General features: G+C 40.9%; 3 protein-coding genes across 3 annotated transcripts in view; all 3 read left to right on the top strand.

The window, feature by feature from the left end:
• LOC131879362 (transcription factor Dp-1-like) overlaps nt 1–664 on the top strand; it is a gene marked incomplete in the record, with an annotated part of 4,377 nt that extends 3,713 nt beyond the window's left edge. The window contains 1 exon segment of the mRNA XM_059225663.1: nt 517–664. Within this exon segment, the coding sequence (XP_059081646.1) occupies nt 517–523 (7 nt within the window).
• Nucleotides 665–1,629: 965 nt separating this feature from the next.
• On the top strand, nt 1,630–4,653 carry LOC131879309 (guanine nucleotide-binding protein G(i) subunit alpha-3-like). The gene is made up of 3 exons (XM_059225591.1): nt 1,630–2,081; nt 2,179–2,756; nt 4,255–4,653. The coding sequence occupies exons 1-3, from the start codon at nt 1,787–1,789 to the stop codon at nt 4,489–4,491; spliced, it is 1,110 nt and encodes a 369-aa protein (XP_059081574.1). The 5' UTR covers nt 1,630–1,786; the 3' UTR covers nt 4,492–4,653.
• A 2,507-nt stretch (nt 4,654–7,160) lies between these two features.
• Nucleotides 7,161–13,115, top strand: LOC131879653 (uncharacterized). Its single transcript, XM_059226016.1, has 5 exons — nt 7,161–7,545; nt 11,124–11,426; nt 11,696–11,744; nt 12,035–12,080; nt 12,148–13,115. Exons 1-5 carry the CDS (start codon nt 7,313–7,315, stop codon nt 12,162–12,164), a joined length of 648 nt encoding a protein of 215 aa, XP_059081999.1. The 5' UTR covers nt 7,161–7,312; the 3' UTR covers nt 12,165–13,115.
• The last annotated feature ends 3,545 nt before the right edge of the window (nt 13,116–16,660 follow it).

Genomic DNA, 16,660 nt, shown 5'->3' with positions numbered 1-16,660 from the left:
ACAAGTAAAGAGCCCTCATGATCATTAAACCGGGTGATACATCCATGACGTCCTCTTTTTTTTCTTCTTCAGACTATTGCCTTCAAAAACCTGGTGGAACGAAACCGCGAGCGAGAAAAGCACGATGGTCAACCCGCTCCAAATTGTATACAACATTGATGATTACTATTAAGACACCAATGACCGACTGATTATGCACAACTCACTGAACTATGTTATCGTGTCCAGTGGCTATTCTATTGGCACATCGTTTTCACACTTAACTCCCTTCATTTGTCATACTTTCAGGTTCTCAAAAGAATGGGCTTGGGATTTGGCCTCGAAAGGGGCGAAGTTACTTCGGAGAACTTGGCAAAGGCCCGCCAAATGATGCCACGAGCCCTGGAACAGTATGTGACCCAACTGGCTGAGAATGGGCCGGGCTCATGTGTGGGTATGCCAAATGTCTCCGATCCTGTGACCCTGACGTACAAAAATGGAGATTCCAAAACTCCTAAAATTGATTCCAAATCATCCATTTTGATGAACACTCAAAACCAATTTGCAAATGTATCGGATTTTGATGACGTAGAAGTTAATTAATCAGTCAAATGATTATTTCTGCCTTGGATTATATATATGTTAAATACTAGCGAATTTCAAATAAACAGTTCCCTTGCCTTAATCAGCCTCTTATGTATTGATTACACAAATACTCTCAATTACTTAGGAAAACAGAGCCAAGAAAGTTGATCCCACAGCTATTCGGTAGCATTAATCTAGAGGTGATAAAATTTGATTAGGTGTTAAGACAGTTTAAGAATGAGATGTAGTTCGAAAAGATGCATTAATATTTCCTCCAGTTTTAGCCCCAGTTGCCTAGGCCCAAACCGATTTCCAAGTGTTTTACAAAATATTGTAGGGTATTCCATCTCATTTGGAAAATAACTTATAATCCAAAATCTAGTACTTTCCACTAGCTTTCTAATTTCAGAAAGTTCCCACGAGTATCGCAACAATTATTTCTAAATGCATAATGACCCGTGCTAGTTTGGGGTTCCTCTTGTCATTATTACTCGTTGTTTCCCTTTTAAGTACGCAACAGTAATTGTGTGTGACCTTAACTGGTTCTGCTATCTATTTTTACCCATGTATGTTCATATTGAATGCTCATTGTTGAGACACGACCGATATTATCTGTCCTCTCAGATATTTATTCTATTGTCGTTCTACTTTCTTTTTTATCCTTTACCTTGTCCAAATCTCATGGATCGATGATGTGTATGAAAGCTTTACACTCAACGCCTAAGTTAAGTATTTTTCCTTGCCGCAAGCGAAGCAAGGAACCAAGAAGGGCAATGAGCTGAGGTGGGCTGTTCTAGCGTAGATAAACTATCTCATCCCGTGTTCGTTGGCTTCGTTGGATGCGTGGAGGTCCTTCGGCAATGGCGCTGCTGATGGGTCCAATGTATTCGGGACGAAGGGTTTGCTTAAATGCTTTTCAGAGCTGTCAATCCTTGACGTGGCAACTTAATTAACGTGAGAAATTGACTTCTTGCGTTGCTCCTGCCTCCTATTAATGATGAAATCACACCGAGAAGCCGCATAATTACCCTCTTTCGTTCTTGGTTATCCCAGCCGACCCTCACCCACCCTTTCCTCTTTCCAACTTTCATCTAGGAAACGGTTGCTATGATAACGCATCCTCGTCTCTCTTTCTCAGAGACTTGGTTTTCATTTGAGACCAACCTCATGAAGGAAGCCATTGGATGTGTGACATATTGGTGAGTCTTTGGGTGCCATCGACATGGGTTGTCTATTTTCGCTCTTCACTCATGGATATTGCGCCAAAGTGGATGATGCCAAGGCATTGAGCAAGAAAATTGACAAGGAGATTCTCCTGGAACTGAAAAATGAACCGGATGAAATCGAAATTCTGTTATTGGGTGCCCCGGAGTCGGGCAAATCCACCATTTTGAAACAAATTCGAATCATTTACAAATCGGATTACACCTTAGAGGAACGCCTTATGTTCAAGCCCATCGTGTATGCCAATGCTCTTCAAAGCATGTCAATCATCCTTCATTCTTTGGAGCGTTTAGGTAAGACAGGTGTTGGTGTTCCATCTTCCCAAATTTGGTGATGTGTGGTGCGCGCGATTGTTCTGGCTTTTCACATGCATTTGTTGCGATGTTCCAGGGATTGAGCTGGACTCTGAGCAAGTCGAATACGACGCCTACCAATTCTATCAGCTTCTCGAGCAAAAGACTTGCCATTCTCATATCTTGGTCGAGGACGTGAAAGTCACTCCCGATTTGGCGGGGATCATGGCTCGATTATGGAAAGATGCGGGCGTCCAAAGGGCCTTCATTCAAGCCAATCAGTTTCAGTTATCGGACTGTGCGTCGTATTTTTTGGACAACATCGGGCGATTGGGCGAGGCCAACTATATTCCCAGCGCTCAGGATATCTTGCACACGCGGGTCAAGACCTGCGGGATAGTGGAGGTGAAATTTCTCATCAAGGACATGATGTTCCGGCTCCACGATGTGGGTGGCCAACGGTCGGAGCGGAGGAAATGGTTGAGTCTGTTCGATTGCGTGCACGCCGTGGCGTTTTGTGTGAATCTGGTGGATTACGATAACGTTGTGATATGGGAAGAGGAGCCATCCAATCGAATGCTGGAATCACTCAAACTCTTTGGCGCCATTGCCAACAGCAAGGTGTTCATCGATGCCGTCATGATCTTATTCCTGAACAAAACCGATTTGTTTCAAGTAAGCACTTATCACATGCAAACGCTGTTTTTCTTGGCAAACAGGGCGGCAAAGGATTTGGCTTTTCCACACGTTACTTTGGAGGAACGGAGCCATTCTTATTCAGATCTACATATTTCTTGTACGCCAAGGATTTGCGTCGTAAAGATTGGGAGAATCTTCAATTGCAGTCATGAGAGGGGAAATCAATGTATTGATGAATTTCAAAATGCTGTCAAGTGGTGGAGAGGAGATTTGGATCGATAACAAGTATGCCATAACCATCTTTGGTCTATGATAATAATATAGCCGAACCCCGAAGTGAGTGGTACAAGTTCAGTATAAGTAATAATTCTCATATTAAGTTACTATGTTCCCTCTCTCGAAATTGCAATGCGAACGATTCTGACTAAAACTGTGCGAACTACGTTGTCCAACTATATTTTATAAATATCTAGCTAAGAGTGATTTTGCTAAGAAAACCTCTTACCCTTCCATTCCAATTTACAAATAATACCACAAAACCAACTTGCTTTTTGAAACTTTATTTGCTACAGATCTTTAACAGATTCAAGGAACATAGTTAACTCCAATTTTGTGAGGCATTCAGCAATCCCAAGAGAAAGTCAGCTTTAGGAAAATTATCAGTTCATTAGTGCTTTAGAACTTATCTAGGGTGAGATAAAAACGTACTTGTAATTTTCCTAGTTCATAGATTTAATGCAGAATACAATTTGTAGATTGACGGTAAGAGATGAGATTGCTAAGTTTTGACTTAAATGTGATAAATGTGTATTATACTACTAATATTACGTATACAGTAAGGTAAAATGGCGCTAAGGAAATCATAAACCATATTTTTATATCAATATCTGTAAGTTACTATGCTTTGCAGGTTATATTTTGTAATTTTATCCGAGCCTCATTCATAAGGAAAATAAGCAACAGTTGCTTTATTTTCTCTTGCAATATCCTCACATCTGAAGAAAACTGGAAGTTATGTAAACTAAGAAAAACACCCTCAATTTTAAAAGAAGAATTTATGTGCCCGTGATGCTCCGTAATCAACCAAGAGCTTTTGGTTTATTAAGGCGTCAATATGTGTATGGAATAGCTCCACCTCTGACAAGTAATAAATGGTACAGAAATGCTTCATTGTTGGTGTAAAAGAGGAATCGATGATTGGGTATCTTCTTAGCTGATTATTTGTTTACAACGTGGATAAATTGCCTAAAGTAAATGATATCACGATAATAAATAGATTTAGTAAACCAAACATAACCAATTTAGGCTACATGCCAGCATTTTGCTCATAATTTAGATTGAAGTGAGTTTGACTATAAAAGCTCAACTTGATGGGGGATTTTTCGGATCGGCCAAGCCTGGCATCTCAACATTCAGCTGGTTTAACTGCCTAAACATTATGTTATGGACAAGTACTATATTCCATTCTTCGCACTTGGTTTGTTGCTTCCACTCACCATAACGTGCATATAAATATTTTTGTGTGTTATTGCAGAGGAAGTTGACCCGCGTTCCTTTGGTCACCACTTTCCCTGATTACAATGGGCCCAACGGGGAATTTGAGAGTGCCGCTCAATTCATCTCGAAGAAGTTCAAGGGACAAAAGAAATCCGTTCCCCCCGCTTATTCGCATTTGGTCTGTGCCACAGACACCGACAACATGAAATTAGTCATCAATGCCGTCACGGACATGCTCATCAAGAACTTTTTGAAAGATTGTGGAATTTACTGATCCGATCACAACACATTGTTCGCATTCTCTTAGAAGCAGACCAACAACCACGGCAGTGACTACAATACTTTGCTATAAGAACAAGAACAACAAGAAATACCACCACCATCACATACAGTACTCTAGCGGGTGCAAATAAAATCAAACCCATGGCCTCTGTATTCTGTCACGCATGAATCATGAATAATTCAAATCAAGACACGGCAAAGATTTCGACTTGACTCGACTCTGATTCTTCAAATGGATAGGTTTTCTTATTGGTTTCAAATATTTGTACATACTCTTTCGTTAGAATTTTCAGCACTAATTCAAAACAGCCGCTTTAGTTTGATTCATATTGACCCAAACCATGCTGGTTGGTTTAAAGGACCATTGTTCGATTGTAGGTAAGCGGGGGATTATTCCTTTAAGTTTTCCACTAAAAACATACAACATTTTGGCATAAATGCAATTTTTATTTATTGATAAATTGTTACGTTTATAGCTGAGTTTTGTAAGAGTTTTAAAGCATTTTCTTCGCAAAAGAATCAAATTTTCGAAGGTTGGTCAGTTAGGCCATGCAAATGATATCTTCCTGATTTTTCTTTACTTTTAAGGTTATGTTTTTGTAAAAGAAGCTAAATTTGTCCCTTATGTGAGCCTAAGTTCATTTCGTCTCGATCAATCACTAGGATAGAACTCTTTTATTGACTTCGAGCATGACAAGCAGAAGAAATTAGTACGCGGATGATGTCGATCGCTTCCCTCGATCTCGGTTCCTCTCGCTCTGGAATTCTCGAATGTTGGCATTGTAGTAAGTACATTATTTTCAGATTCACTCTCCGTCGCGCTTACATTGCTCATTGAAGGAATGTTCGAAATGTATCATCACATCGTTGGATAAAGGCAGCTTATCAACAGTTCTGAACGACTCCCATTTTGGCCGAGCTTGTCTCGAGCACAACACAAATGTAATTGTGGAACTTCAGATAAACTGGTATGGAATAGACCTACTCGTACTGTAGAGGAGAAGCCCTCTCAGAGTAGCTCCACTTCCTACATGTAATACTAGCAGAACAGCAATATCAGTCTATTTTATTCGGCCTACACAACACCATCATCGTCATCCTCGTGATCATCATGATTGTCATCATCTTACCCAAGTGGCGTTTCACTTTGGCGTTCAGTTGCATTCGAGCCTATCTAGGCAGTACTTACGTACAATATTGGACTCGTACATCATGGTCTCAACGACTCAGATAAAAAGGGTCTCATTTTGGCAGGAAATTTCGCACACGTCAAAACTTCTCGATCATTTTGATCCTTGCATGTAGTACTTTAAGGAATTTTCACAGTAGGTCCTGTGACTAATCTTGAAAGTGCAGCTTGATTTGATTGCCATACGGCGTTGGTGTTAGCTTGTGCATCAATTAATCATGCGACTGGTTGCTTCTCGTTGATTCTTTGCTACACCCTCGCATAGCAGAGGATATTATTGCTCTTCGATCGATCGAAGGTGAATGAAGGAGAGTCTGCGACATGGTCTGGGACATAGTTTGCGACAAGCTTGACTTCCTATGAAATACGGTCATACGTACATACAGTATGTGTGACCGGCAACAGCACACAATCTATTACTACACACACCAGGCAACAAACTCAGCCACGGCAACGAAGATTCGGAGCAGAAGCCGTCCATGAACGTAGGGCATGTGTGAGTGGGAATGAGTTCTGGTCATATTAAGTTGCATTTTCAAGAGGCCCTCTCCTCGCCCCCTGTTTTCAGAGGCACACACTAGAGTTATCAATAACCCAATGCGATACCTTCAGTTTTGTCGTGGAGCAAAGCCAATCAGCCATACTCCCAACGAATTTGGATGCCAGTGTCTTGTTAGAGTACGAGAAAAGTGCAATAGCTTCTATTATGAGAACAGAGATGCAGATAAAGAATGGAACCGATGACAAATGTTTGCCAAATTTCTGCCAATGCCTTGCTGGAGACGAACTCATTGGCACTGGGGCATTATTGGTTGAAAATCTTGTCCCATAGCGCTGTCTCAGTGTGTTAGTATGCAATGTATGTACAGTATTTACAGCCTATGGTGTGAGAGCACTCTCTATACTCATACATATAGTAAGCATATATGAGGTAGGGAATAGGGAAAAAACAGGTATATACGAGTAGAAGCACCGTCACGGTTGGTTGGGGCCACTGGTAGGCTGTCGGGGCAAGGATGAAGGTATCCATGCATTCGATCGTCGGTCTGTTGGTCGGTCGGTCGGTCTGTCGGTCGGTCTGTCGAACTGTAGGAAGACGAACGGACGGACTGTGGGACGCACCGAACGGCATGTCGTACGTACTCTGTAGTGTTGTTGCTAGCTACCGACGATAACTATTTCATACACATGGTGCTCGATCCGACCACAATCCAAGGAGCTGGATGGAGTGTGCGGCGAGTGTCAGGGGTTGAATGCATTTCATTTGGTACCCCGGGTTTCGAACTCCCGAAAATCGTCATCCACTTGACAGGGAAGGGGGATTCTGTGTCCCGGGACGACGGGATGGATGACGAAGGTTGGTGGGTGGGTCGGTCGGTGGGTCGATCAGTGGGTCGATCGGTCGTTGTTGGCCATGGAAGGGGAGCTGAACTCGGGTTCATGAAGTGGGTTGAAGATTTTGGGCGCAGGCAATTCATATTAGAGGACGTTGCGAGGACGGAGTGAATGGCGACGTTGACGGCGCGCAGTCAGTCATTCGAGCGAATTTGAGAGAGGACGCATACCGGAAGGCAGATTTCGACCTTGATTGAAGCAGAGAGAATCGAATCGTTGCTGAGGCAAGATGTCCTCTTCCAATCCAGTGGTGAAGACTAAAGTTCAGACCTTTGAAAGGTCTGGATCATCCACCTCTGTATCAAAGCGGTTATCAGTGACAGCCTCACGACGATCGACCACGATCGAGAGCAGCACAGGTGCGAGACTGGTAGCGAACAAGACAACCGCCAATGGAGGTGCAAGCACCACCGCAACCACAACAGGGGATGGAAAATGTATCTGCGAGATATGCACCTGTGGGTAAGTTCAACGCTTTGAAAAGCTCAATGGTCCTATTTAACAATGCCAAATGCCAAATCCCAGGAAGCTTGGTTTAAACATAAGAATGTGATTGAAATCTTACTTGGCAAGGGCCATATATTGAGCTGAGACGGTGTGGTTTGGGCCACTTTGGGATACCAGGTGCGAGAGTGTAGAGCGTCAGTGTATGTAAAAGGTGACATCACTGAGGCCCATTGAGTCATCAGCACACCACCACCACCAACCAACTGACTTGGTTCCCTTCACCAAGAAACGAACCGACTCGAAATGGGCATGGTGTGATTGTGTGGATCTCATTTTGGATGAAAGAAATTTCATTCAACTCCTCGAAATTGGTGCTTGCCCTCAAATCCAGACTTGAACTAATGCCCAACCATGTTCGGTACTAGTAGATAGATTTAACTGATTCAAGAGCGAAAGGGAAGGAGAGAGAGTAAGGGAGGGAAGGAAGGAAGTAACCAGAGATCCTGTCCTTTTCTCGGCGAGTCAAATGCATTGTCGATGGGCAAAGTTGTTGCTAATCTTGCCACCGAAGCATTAATTTTTTACGACTATTGATATTGTTGCCCCTGATAATTCAAGCGTAAAAGAATACCTGCTCTCTTCCAGCCTTTAAAGGCTGCTGAAAAGGAAAAACAACCCCGATCAGATTGTTAGTCGAATGGAACCCTTCAGTGACAAACTTTGGCCCTGGTTTACGTGCGCTAAATGTTCTCTGAATGTAGTAGTAACAAGCGTGTACACTTTGCGCAAGAGAACATGAGATCCGAGACATAATTGCCTTTTTAAGCCAAAGTACCTTTCTATTCTCGATGGCTTAGAGCTAAGCATACCTGCTATGCAAATGGGGAATATAATATGTATGAATGAAGTTAATGTAGTTCGCCATTGCCACCCGGTTTGATACCGTTTTATGTAGATACTATTCTCTTATTTTTTCCTTACTTATTCATATAAATTAGACTCACTCACACAATCGAACAGAACGTGCTATAAAAGATATGGTCTTAGAAAATTGAACTTGAATCAAAACGAAGCAAGACACTCCTTTTGGATCGTGCTGGAAGGAGTCTTCAGAACGAAGGATGACTCAGTCTCAATTGAGGAACCAGCTCCGTGCACATCCACCCACTCACACACCATCTGTTTTGAACCCAGCCAGAGTCGGGGGTGTTCTCCTGAGTTCTGTCTTGGATACTGTGTATGTCATTTGCTACGACCAATGAGTCATCCAAAACCAAGTTGCTGTTATGGTCACTTGATAAAAAAAAAACAATCCCTAAATGGATTTGATGTGAATCTCAAGTAGACTAGGAGAAGATTTTTTCACCTCTTTCTCACACTTTGTGGCATCTCTTAGCATCATCATACTGATTCATAAATGAATTACTGTCTAAGTAAAGAAATGATGTCATAGACATAACCTTTGTAACACATGAGGCCCTCTTTTTCGATATCATCGCTGGAGATGGAGAGTATGATTTGATAAGATTTTAAGCCCTGTTTTTAGAGCGAAGGAGTGAATCCTAGATTGAGAAAAGGCTGTACTATACTACATTCATTGGATCTTTTCTCAATCTAAGATTCACTCCTGGGCTTTCAAAAACTGGGCTCGGGTGTTTGAAGGGAGAAATCGGTACAAGTTTGCACTATTGTACAAAGGTTTAGAACGACCCGAATACTCAACAACATCTGAATTAACTCATGACTACAAGTTCGCCTCAACTTCACATGAGACGTATATGACTAGCGAATCAACCAGCTTGGAAAACGAAAACTTAGTTCAGTACTAATAATGTTTCAAAGAGCTTTCGCATTCAAGGTTAATTGGAAACGAAGAGTTCGTGTAATTCGAGCTTTTTAATTCCGAGCCGCTACAGGCTAGGGTGGTAGCCAAAAGGGGATTAGGGGATTTTCGAGCTCAAATCGTCATTTTGTATTCGAATAGCTCCCACCTACTCTTTTTTTAAATTCAGCAATTTTTGCCGGTCAACCAAATCAGAATATATCAATTAAATCAGTAATCAGCAGGGCTGTGCAAATAATACAAATGCATTATATTTCACTTTTTCCAATACACTTTCAGATTTTGCATTTTTTGTATTTTCACCATTTTGGCTCAAAAATCGAGTTTTTCCATTGATTTTATCCGTTTCTTGAAAATATTAAGATATTGCAAAAATGCAAAGCAAATTCTTTTCTACTATTTCACGACTCTTTCCTAAACCTACCTATGATTATCTTGCTTTTTAAACAGCACAACTGTTCAAAATCAGCTTTGAAAAATAACGCACTCCAAACATTTTTTCAGTACATAGGGAAAGTATCTGGTAAATTTATTTCCGTTCCTATAGTATAATTACTTGTAATGCAATGGATTCATGACTTAAACACAAATGTTTTGCCATTATGCAAGTTCAAAGCACATACATCATTAAAAGTTTATTTAGTAATCTACCATGCATTTATTCTTTTGACTTTGGCTTTGTGGCACACTCGAAGTAAGAAATAAGTACTGCTATGATCATTCAGGAGGGTAGAGGGCCTATAAAGAAAGTTTGCGCACCCTTTTTTTAACAAGCTCTTGAATTTTAATAACAAACCATGTCGTTTGCCGTTTCAGGTTCTCGCTACTGGCTCTTTTAAAACGAGTAAATTGAATTAGAAATATCTGCACTTTTTATTTATTTCTCTGCATTTTTTGCCAATTATTTTCCATTATTTGAACAGCCCTGATTATCCGTAACCAAATCAGTATATGCGTGCAAGGTTTGCTCTTCTGTTTCATTTGAATCACGCTAGAGGCGTTTTGGTAGGATTGCTTTACTCATTGGAAACCATCGAGTTCGACCACATAACTGCTGAACGGAAGAAATCCACAAATAGGGCGTTACCAACTAACCAATCAACCTTGGTCACAAATGTGTGAAGGTGTGAAACTTTTTTCACTCATAGCCACACCTGAGGCCAGTTTTTTTAAAGCTCGTACCTCGGAGTTAGGCGCTTAGACGTTAACCGTTATGAAACTAACTCGGAGGTACGAGCGCTTAAAAACCTCGCCTCTGATCAAACTCATAATATACGATTTCAACTTGGTGTCACCAGTTTCAAAATCTATCACTATCTACCGTTCAAAGGGCTATTTTCTTGGCACGTGGCTCATTTAAAAAACAAGCTTTGCATAATGCCGGACCAAAATGGGATTAAATTTCATTTAGTGTGGTCAAGGGATGGTTTGATTATGATATGTTTTCTCCTGTTTAAACATTAGGCCTTCAACATAAATGCCTTCAAAAAATAGTGATTTTGGAAAAATCCTCATAGGGAGTTTGCTTTGAGAAATGGAAGAACAGAAGTGACCTACCTATCTGCTTCTTGGGCTTCCATTCCTTTCCTAGTGCCATGCCGAGTTGGCCTCTCTGGATTAGGGCTTTTTCTTACTCATCTGGGTTGACTCTTCGATAGCAGGACAATAGCACCTTTGATAAAGCGTCACAACGGCCATACTTTTGTGATTTCATTTCATCTTGAAGAAACAAATGCTTTGCTTTTTACAGCCATCACCGTTGCAAACATCGACCATCGACCACAAATGTGGCAGAAGCGAATATGGCAGCCTCTTCGATGTCGGTCTCAGAGGAACAACAATTTTCTACGTCCTCGATGGCAGCAGCTGTGACTTCGACTCAGTCGTCCCAATCAGCTCAAAGAGCGATGGAGGGCAAAGAACGTCGATCTTCCGCCGGTGGACAAGCATTGGTTGAACCAAGAAAAATCAGTGACACGGCCTTGGCTAACCTTGGGTCCGAAGTGGATGTGGGTCAAGCTCAAACAAGCTACATGACTTCAGAATCAAAAAGGTAACGACTTTTTACGGAAGCCCCAGAGGAGAGTTTTCGATTGGTCCCGCCCCTATGTCGTAATTTCTGAGAAAATATCAAATCAATACCAAGCTCATCTTTCGCCCATCCAGAATTTGATTTGGAATCTTAGCAATAACCTCAATTTAATAATAATGCCGTATTTCAACGCCTTGAAAACTGAAGCATGCTCACAGGACTCATTTATCGTACATACAGCAGATCTTTAGAGCACTTAGTATCTGGTTAATACTTCTGTCCTTTTTCAGAGAATCTTCTGCTATGAGCCATTCTCGCGAATCACGAAGTGAAATGAAGGTGAGACATTTGAGAAGCACAAAAAGAACTAATCTTGAGGAATCAAACAAACGATGGATAAACGAGACCAATAATTTCCGTGTTTGGTTTCAACGTTCCGGGTCATGCAAATTGAGTCAAATGCTAAATGAAAGTAAACTTGTCATTAGGGAATATGCAATATTTCTAGATTGATGGTTTTATAAGATTGAAAAGCATTGTATTAGGTCTCAACATTTGACTTATTCTTTACGACAAAGAGAACGATTTTTCGTTCTTCACAAATAGTGACTGATTTTCATATTTTGCAGACCTATGAGGCCAGAAAATCGTCAGGATCTTACGAAAAACATAGTGGTAAGTTGTTATTACTTAACATAATCGAGAATACATTGTATCATGGAACCTCCGTTTGATGTTCAAGGACAATTCGACACATAACAAAACTTGACATATCATTGGACAAAATGAAAGTCTGCAAGAACAATCGACTCTTTATTGACAACAACGGTAATCATGGAAAGAATGGATTCACAAAAGACCTGAGCTGAGCGCTACAGGGCAAAATAAGTGATTGCTAGGCTTGGGAAAAAAGGAAAATATCAAAAACCTAAGTTTGTACCTTAGTTGTAGGTACCTTAGTACCTTGAACCTAAGTTTGTGGACAAATTACCTAGATCGTTATTTTGGGGAAAATACCCCTTTTCCACCTTTATGGCGTTATCAACCTTTTTGATGAAACGATTATGGGACTCTTGTAAGCTTGTTGATTTTTCATTTAGCCGTCAAATAAAACAGGGTTCCTTCTCCGATTCTTTGGAAAGATTACGCCATTCTTGAGCGAACAAGACAGCAACAACAATTAACAACGAAATATTTGCTGGCAAAGTCAACTTCAAGGACAAAAACACTTAAATAACATCTAAAATGCTCTTTTTGAGTTGCATCATTTTACGTAAATTATGCAACTTATTCGATTTTTTAAAATATTGACTGATTCAACATTTGTGACTCTCCAGCAATTATCTAGTCCACTATGCCAAGTAAAATTGAAAGATTTAGAATGAAAAAATTAATATTTTAGCGATCAGTTTTTTCAACACATACATGTACGATAACATGACTAAGGATGACTAACGATTAGAAATAGGGAACAACGCGAATTTTTATTGTATTTATATAAAATGGACATTTTCTATCCGAATTGATCCGATTTGAATGCTGGCCAATACTGCGCATTACTGGTCCCCCAAAAGCATTTATTTTGATTCGTTTGAAAGCATGAGCCATGTTTGAGTACTACAGTACAGTATTTATGTTTTCTCTTTGTTTGAACCTTTTTCCAGTCTTTTGTTCAATAAATAAGTTCAAATGGAAAACCTTTTTTTGGCGAATTTCATTACCTTTTAGTTACCTTTTTTGGGCAATCTTTTCTAACTTTTTCGGAGGTCTAGTGATTCCTCTAACGCCAAGATCTTTAATGTGGTGTTTATTTTTCATAAAAGCAGAAGAAACGGCTTTGAATAGATTGCATATTTAAGAAGCTCAAATTAGAGTGCTGAATCATGAAAGGGCAGTAACTAATCATCCTTTCTGAAACGTTTTCAATCACTTGAATTATAATGGCAGTGAATTGAATGAATTTCCGTTCAATGACCTATGGATCGACGCCATTAGACACTCCACTGCTAGATGATGAAGAGCTAAGGGCATTCAGCAGGTCTTATCCATGAAGGATTTATGTGTAGTCCTCCTCCAAGATAATGGAAAGTTCGATGAGTATATCCACTTGAAAGTTGGTAAAGCTTTTCAAACATGTGGTTGGATATATCGCACGTTTAAGCCCAGAGATAGTATCACGAAGCTAACTCTGTACAAGTCGATTGTTCAGCTGCATCTTAAATATGCCTCTCCCATTTGGGCTCCAATTAGTTCAGCAGGTTTGCAAGAGCTCGATCAGGTCCAAAGATGTTTTACTAGGAACATTCAGGATATGAGAGAGCTCTCGTTTTGGGAGAGGTTAGAAAGGTTGGGATTGTACAGTATTCAGAGAAGGTACGAAAGGTATCTGATATTGTACGTTTTCAAAAGCATTCATGAGCTTTGTCCCAACCCAGGATTTAGGGTCAATTGTAGTGACCGTAGAGAGCACTTCAAGCCTTCGAAAATCCAGACTGGTCAAAACAATGAAGTCCAACTAATTATCTTCTTTCTCGGGCTCCTTCATTGCTAAATTTGCTGCCCTCAAATAATCGTAGGGATTCTGTAGGTGTTGATCCTGTAGCAGGATTTATGTCACACTTGGACAAGTTCTTGGCTAAAATTCCTGATCAAACCTATATTTAAGGGCTAGCCAGATCCATGAGCTCTGATTCGTTGGTCGATCAGATAATACATGAATAAAAATTAAATTAAATGAACAAGTTTTTTTCGTCTTGAATTGCTAGAAATGGAATTCCTAGGGCAGGAAGTCCCCCAAAAAATGTTATCAGTACTCTTTATCCAGTAATGACATGAAGTTCAAGAAATCATTCTTCCAAATGTATTAGAAGTCTTGAAAATACTCAAGGTCGTGCATGTACTCGTTATTCGTTCGACCAACACTGGTTTTAGGTGTACTGTAGCGAGGGACATGAAGCAAAGACAACTTAAAAATAGTTTCTCCCCTCTCGGACGTTTGGCAATGCCTTATGCCTCAGTTTGTAAAAATCGACTACTTGAACAAAGGTCAGTCCAGTAGATACTTGTTACTCTTACATTGTATACTGTTACTCTTTTCATACTAGGAGCTTTAGGCCACCAACCAAAATGAGAGCACAATATGTTGAAGATTTAAAGCGTTCCAAAATGCAAGAATCGGTTGTTTTGAAACTTGTTTGACAATGGAAAAAGAAGACGCATCATGTAGAGTTTTGTGCATCACTAATTACCAACTCATTGTGCAAACAATAAACCGATTTTTGACTGATGTACTCCTAATCTTAAATTTCAATCCATTGAACCAATCAAAATTTTGGAAGAATATACTGCTTTGTCTAAGTAAATTTCAATCTCTACGGTGTCTCAAACACGTGTTTATTCATTGGACAAAGGATTTTGAGGCTGCTGGTTGAAATTCTGATAACACGATTTGAACTGTTTTTCTTTCATAATTTCGAATATGAGGTAATAATTGCAATCCCCTTCCCATCGGTGTATCAAAACTGGCCAAGGCGGATGTACGGAACAGCAGGAATATGAGGTAATAATTGCAATCCCCTTCCCATCGGTGTATCAAAACTACATTGCCTTTTTCCTAAAAATTGGTGCAGGTCCCTCTGAGTGTTGGTGTACGTCTGTACGTAGCACAGCTTACTGTCGGAAGACAGGTATACTTGCACTGGGTGTCCTTTCGGATATTTCGTTCTATGCTCCACTCTAGAAAGAGTCCCGTGTTATTGACCCTGGCTATTGATCTATCTCTTTCAGGGAGTTTGAATCGGTCCTCATCCACTTTAGTAAGACAAAATACTTTCACTAAAGATGACGCAGACTCATTCACAAACAATGTAAGTTATGGAAAAACTCAAGCCACAAAGATTGTTGGTTCAAAGTTGGTTCATACTGAAAAATTGGACCAATTGTCTTCCATCAATTACTCGGAGCAAAGGGCAACCCCAGCAAAACCAAGAGATAACCTTAAGGTTGGAGCAGAGACTCAGTGGGTTCCAGCGACAAAATTGAATCCATATTCATATGAACCAGAACAGAAAAGTCTCAGCTCTACAAAACCAGTGCGCCGAAAAACATGGACCAAACAAGATGCAGAAAAACATATACAACAAGTTGGAGCCTCTGTTTTGGACCAAAAGTCGAGAGTCAATAACTCCGCAGAGACCATAACACAAGTGAAAAGAAGTGCTTCCGAACAAAGGCTTTGGGGGGCCCAAAAGAGCGATGTAAATATTGGCGGCGAATTTGACAAGGAAACCCCAAAGGAATGGCAACCAGGACAAAGGGCTCAAGTTGTTCGACATGACGACAACTTGAAAATGGAAGGTGGCATGGAAACATCTCGGCAAGAATGGGCAACCAAGGGCGAAAGAGCTGAGATCATTAGACACTCAGATAACTTAAAGTCAGAGGGAACTTTTGAGGGAAGACAAATTGAGGGTTGGGCCCCAGGCACTCGAGCTCCAGTCGTCAGAAGGCCCGACAACCTTCGTCCTGAGGGAGATTTTCATCAACGACCATCACAAGATTGGCAACCAGGACAAAGGGCTCAAGTTGTTCGACATGAAGACAACCTAAAACAGGAGGGTGCTTTCCAAGGAAGAGAAACGCAAAGTTGGGCCAAAGGAGAGCGAGCAAATATCATTAAGCATTCCGACAACTTGAAAATGGAAGGTGGCATGGAAACATCCCGGCAAGAATGGGCAACCAAGGGCGAAAGAGCTGAGATCATTAGACACTCAGATAACTTAAAGTCAGAGGGAACCTTTGAGGGAAGACAAGTTGAGGGTTGGGCCCCAGGCACTCGAGCTCCAGTCGTCAGAAGGCCCGACAACCTTCGTCCTGAGGGAGATTTTCATCAACGACCATCACAAGATTGGCAACCAGGACATAGGGCTCAAGTTGTTCGACATGAAGACAACCTAAAACAGGAGGGTGCTTTCCAAGGAAGAGAAACGCAAAGTTGGGCCAAAGGAGAGCGAGCAAATATCATTAATCATTCCGACAACTTGAAAATGGAAGGTGGCATGGAAACATCCCGGCAAGAATGGGCAACTAAGGGCGAAAGAGCTGAGATCATTAGACACTCAGATAATTTAAAGTCAGAGGGAACCTTTGAGGGAAGACAAGTTGAGGGTTGGGCCCCAGGCACTCGAGCTCCAGTCGTCAGAAGGCCCGACAACCTTCGTCCTGAGGGAGATTTTCATCAACGACCATCACAAGAT

Source organism: Tigriopus californicus, chromosome 4 (genome assembly GCF_007210705.1).
Source record: "Tigriopus californicus strain San Diego chromosome 4, Tcal_SD_v2.1, whole genome shotgun sequence".
Classification (NCBI taxonomy): domain Eukaryota; kingdom Metazoa; phylum Arthropoda; class Copepoda; order Harpacticoida; family Harpacticidae; genus Tigriopus; species Tigriopus californicus.
Note: the sequence above shows the minus strand (reverse complement) of the source record. Positions and strands in the feature narration are given on the sequence as shown.

Bases quoted from the DNA above. Each gene is read 5' to 3' on its own strand.
- LOC131879309 (XM_059225591.1), top strand. From the start codon at position 1,787: ATGGGTTGTCTATTTTCGCTCTTCACTCATGGATATTGCGCCAAAGTG. The intron at 2,082-2,178 runs GTAAGACAGGTG...GCGATGTTCCAG, and splicing joins TCATTCTTTGGAGCGTTTAG to GGATTGAGCTGGACTCTGAG. The intron at 2,757-4,254 runs GTAAGCACTTAT...GTGTTATTGCAG, and splicing joins ACAAAACCGATTTGTTTCAA to AGGAAGTTGACCCGCGTTCC.
- LOC131879653 (XM_059226016.1), top strand. From the start codon at position 7,313: ATGTCCTCTTCCAATCCAGTGGTGAAGACTAAAGTTCAGACCTTTGAA. The intron at 7,546-11,123 runs GTAAGTTCAACG...TGCTTTTTACAG, and splicing joins TGCGAGATATGCACCTGTGG to CCATCACCGTTGCAAACATC. The intron at 11,427-11,695 runs GTAACGACTTTT...GTCCTTTTTCAG, and splicing joins ATGACTTCAGAATCAAAAAG to AGAATCTTCTGCTATGAGCC.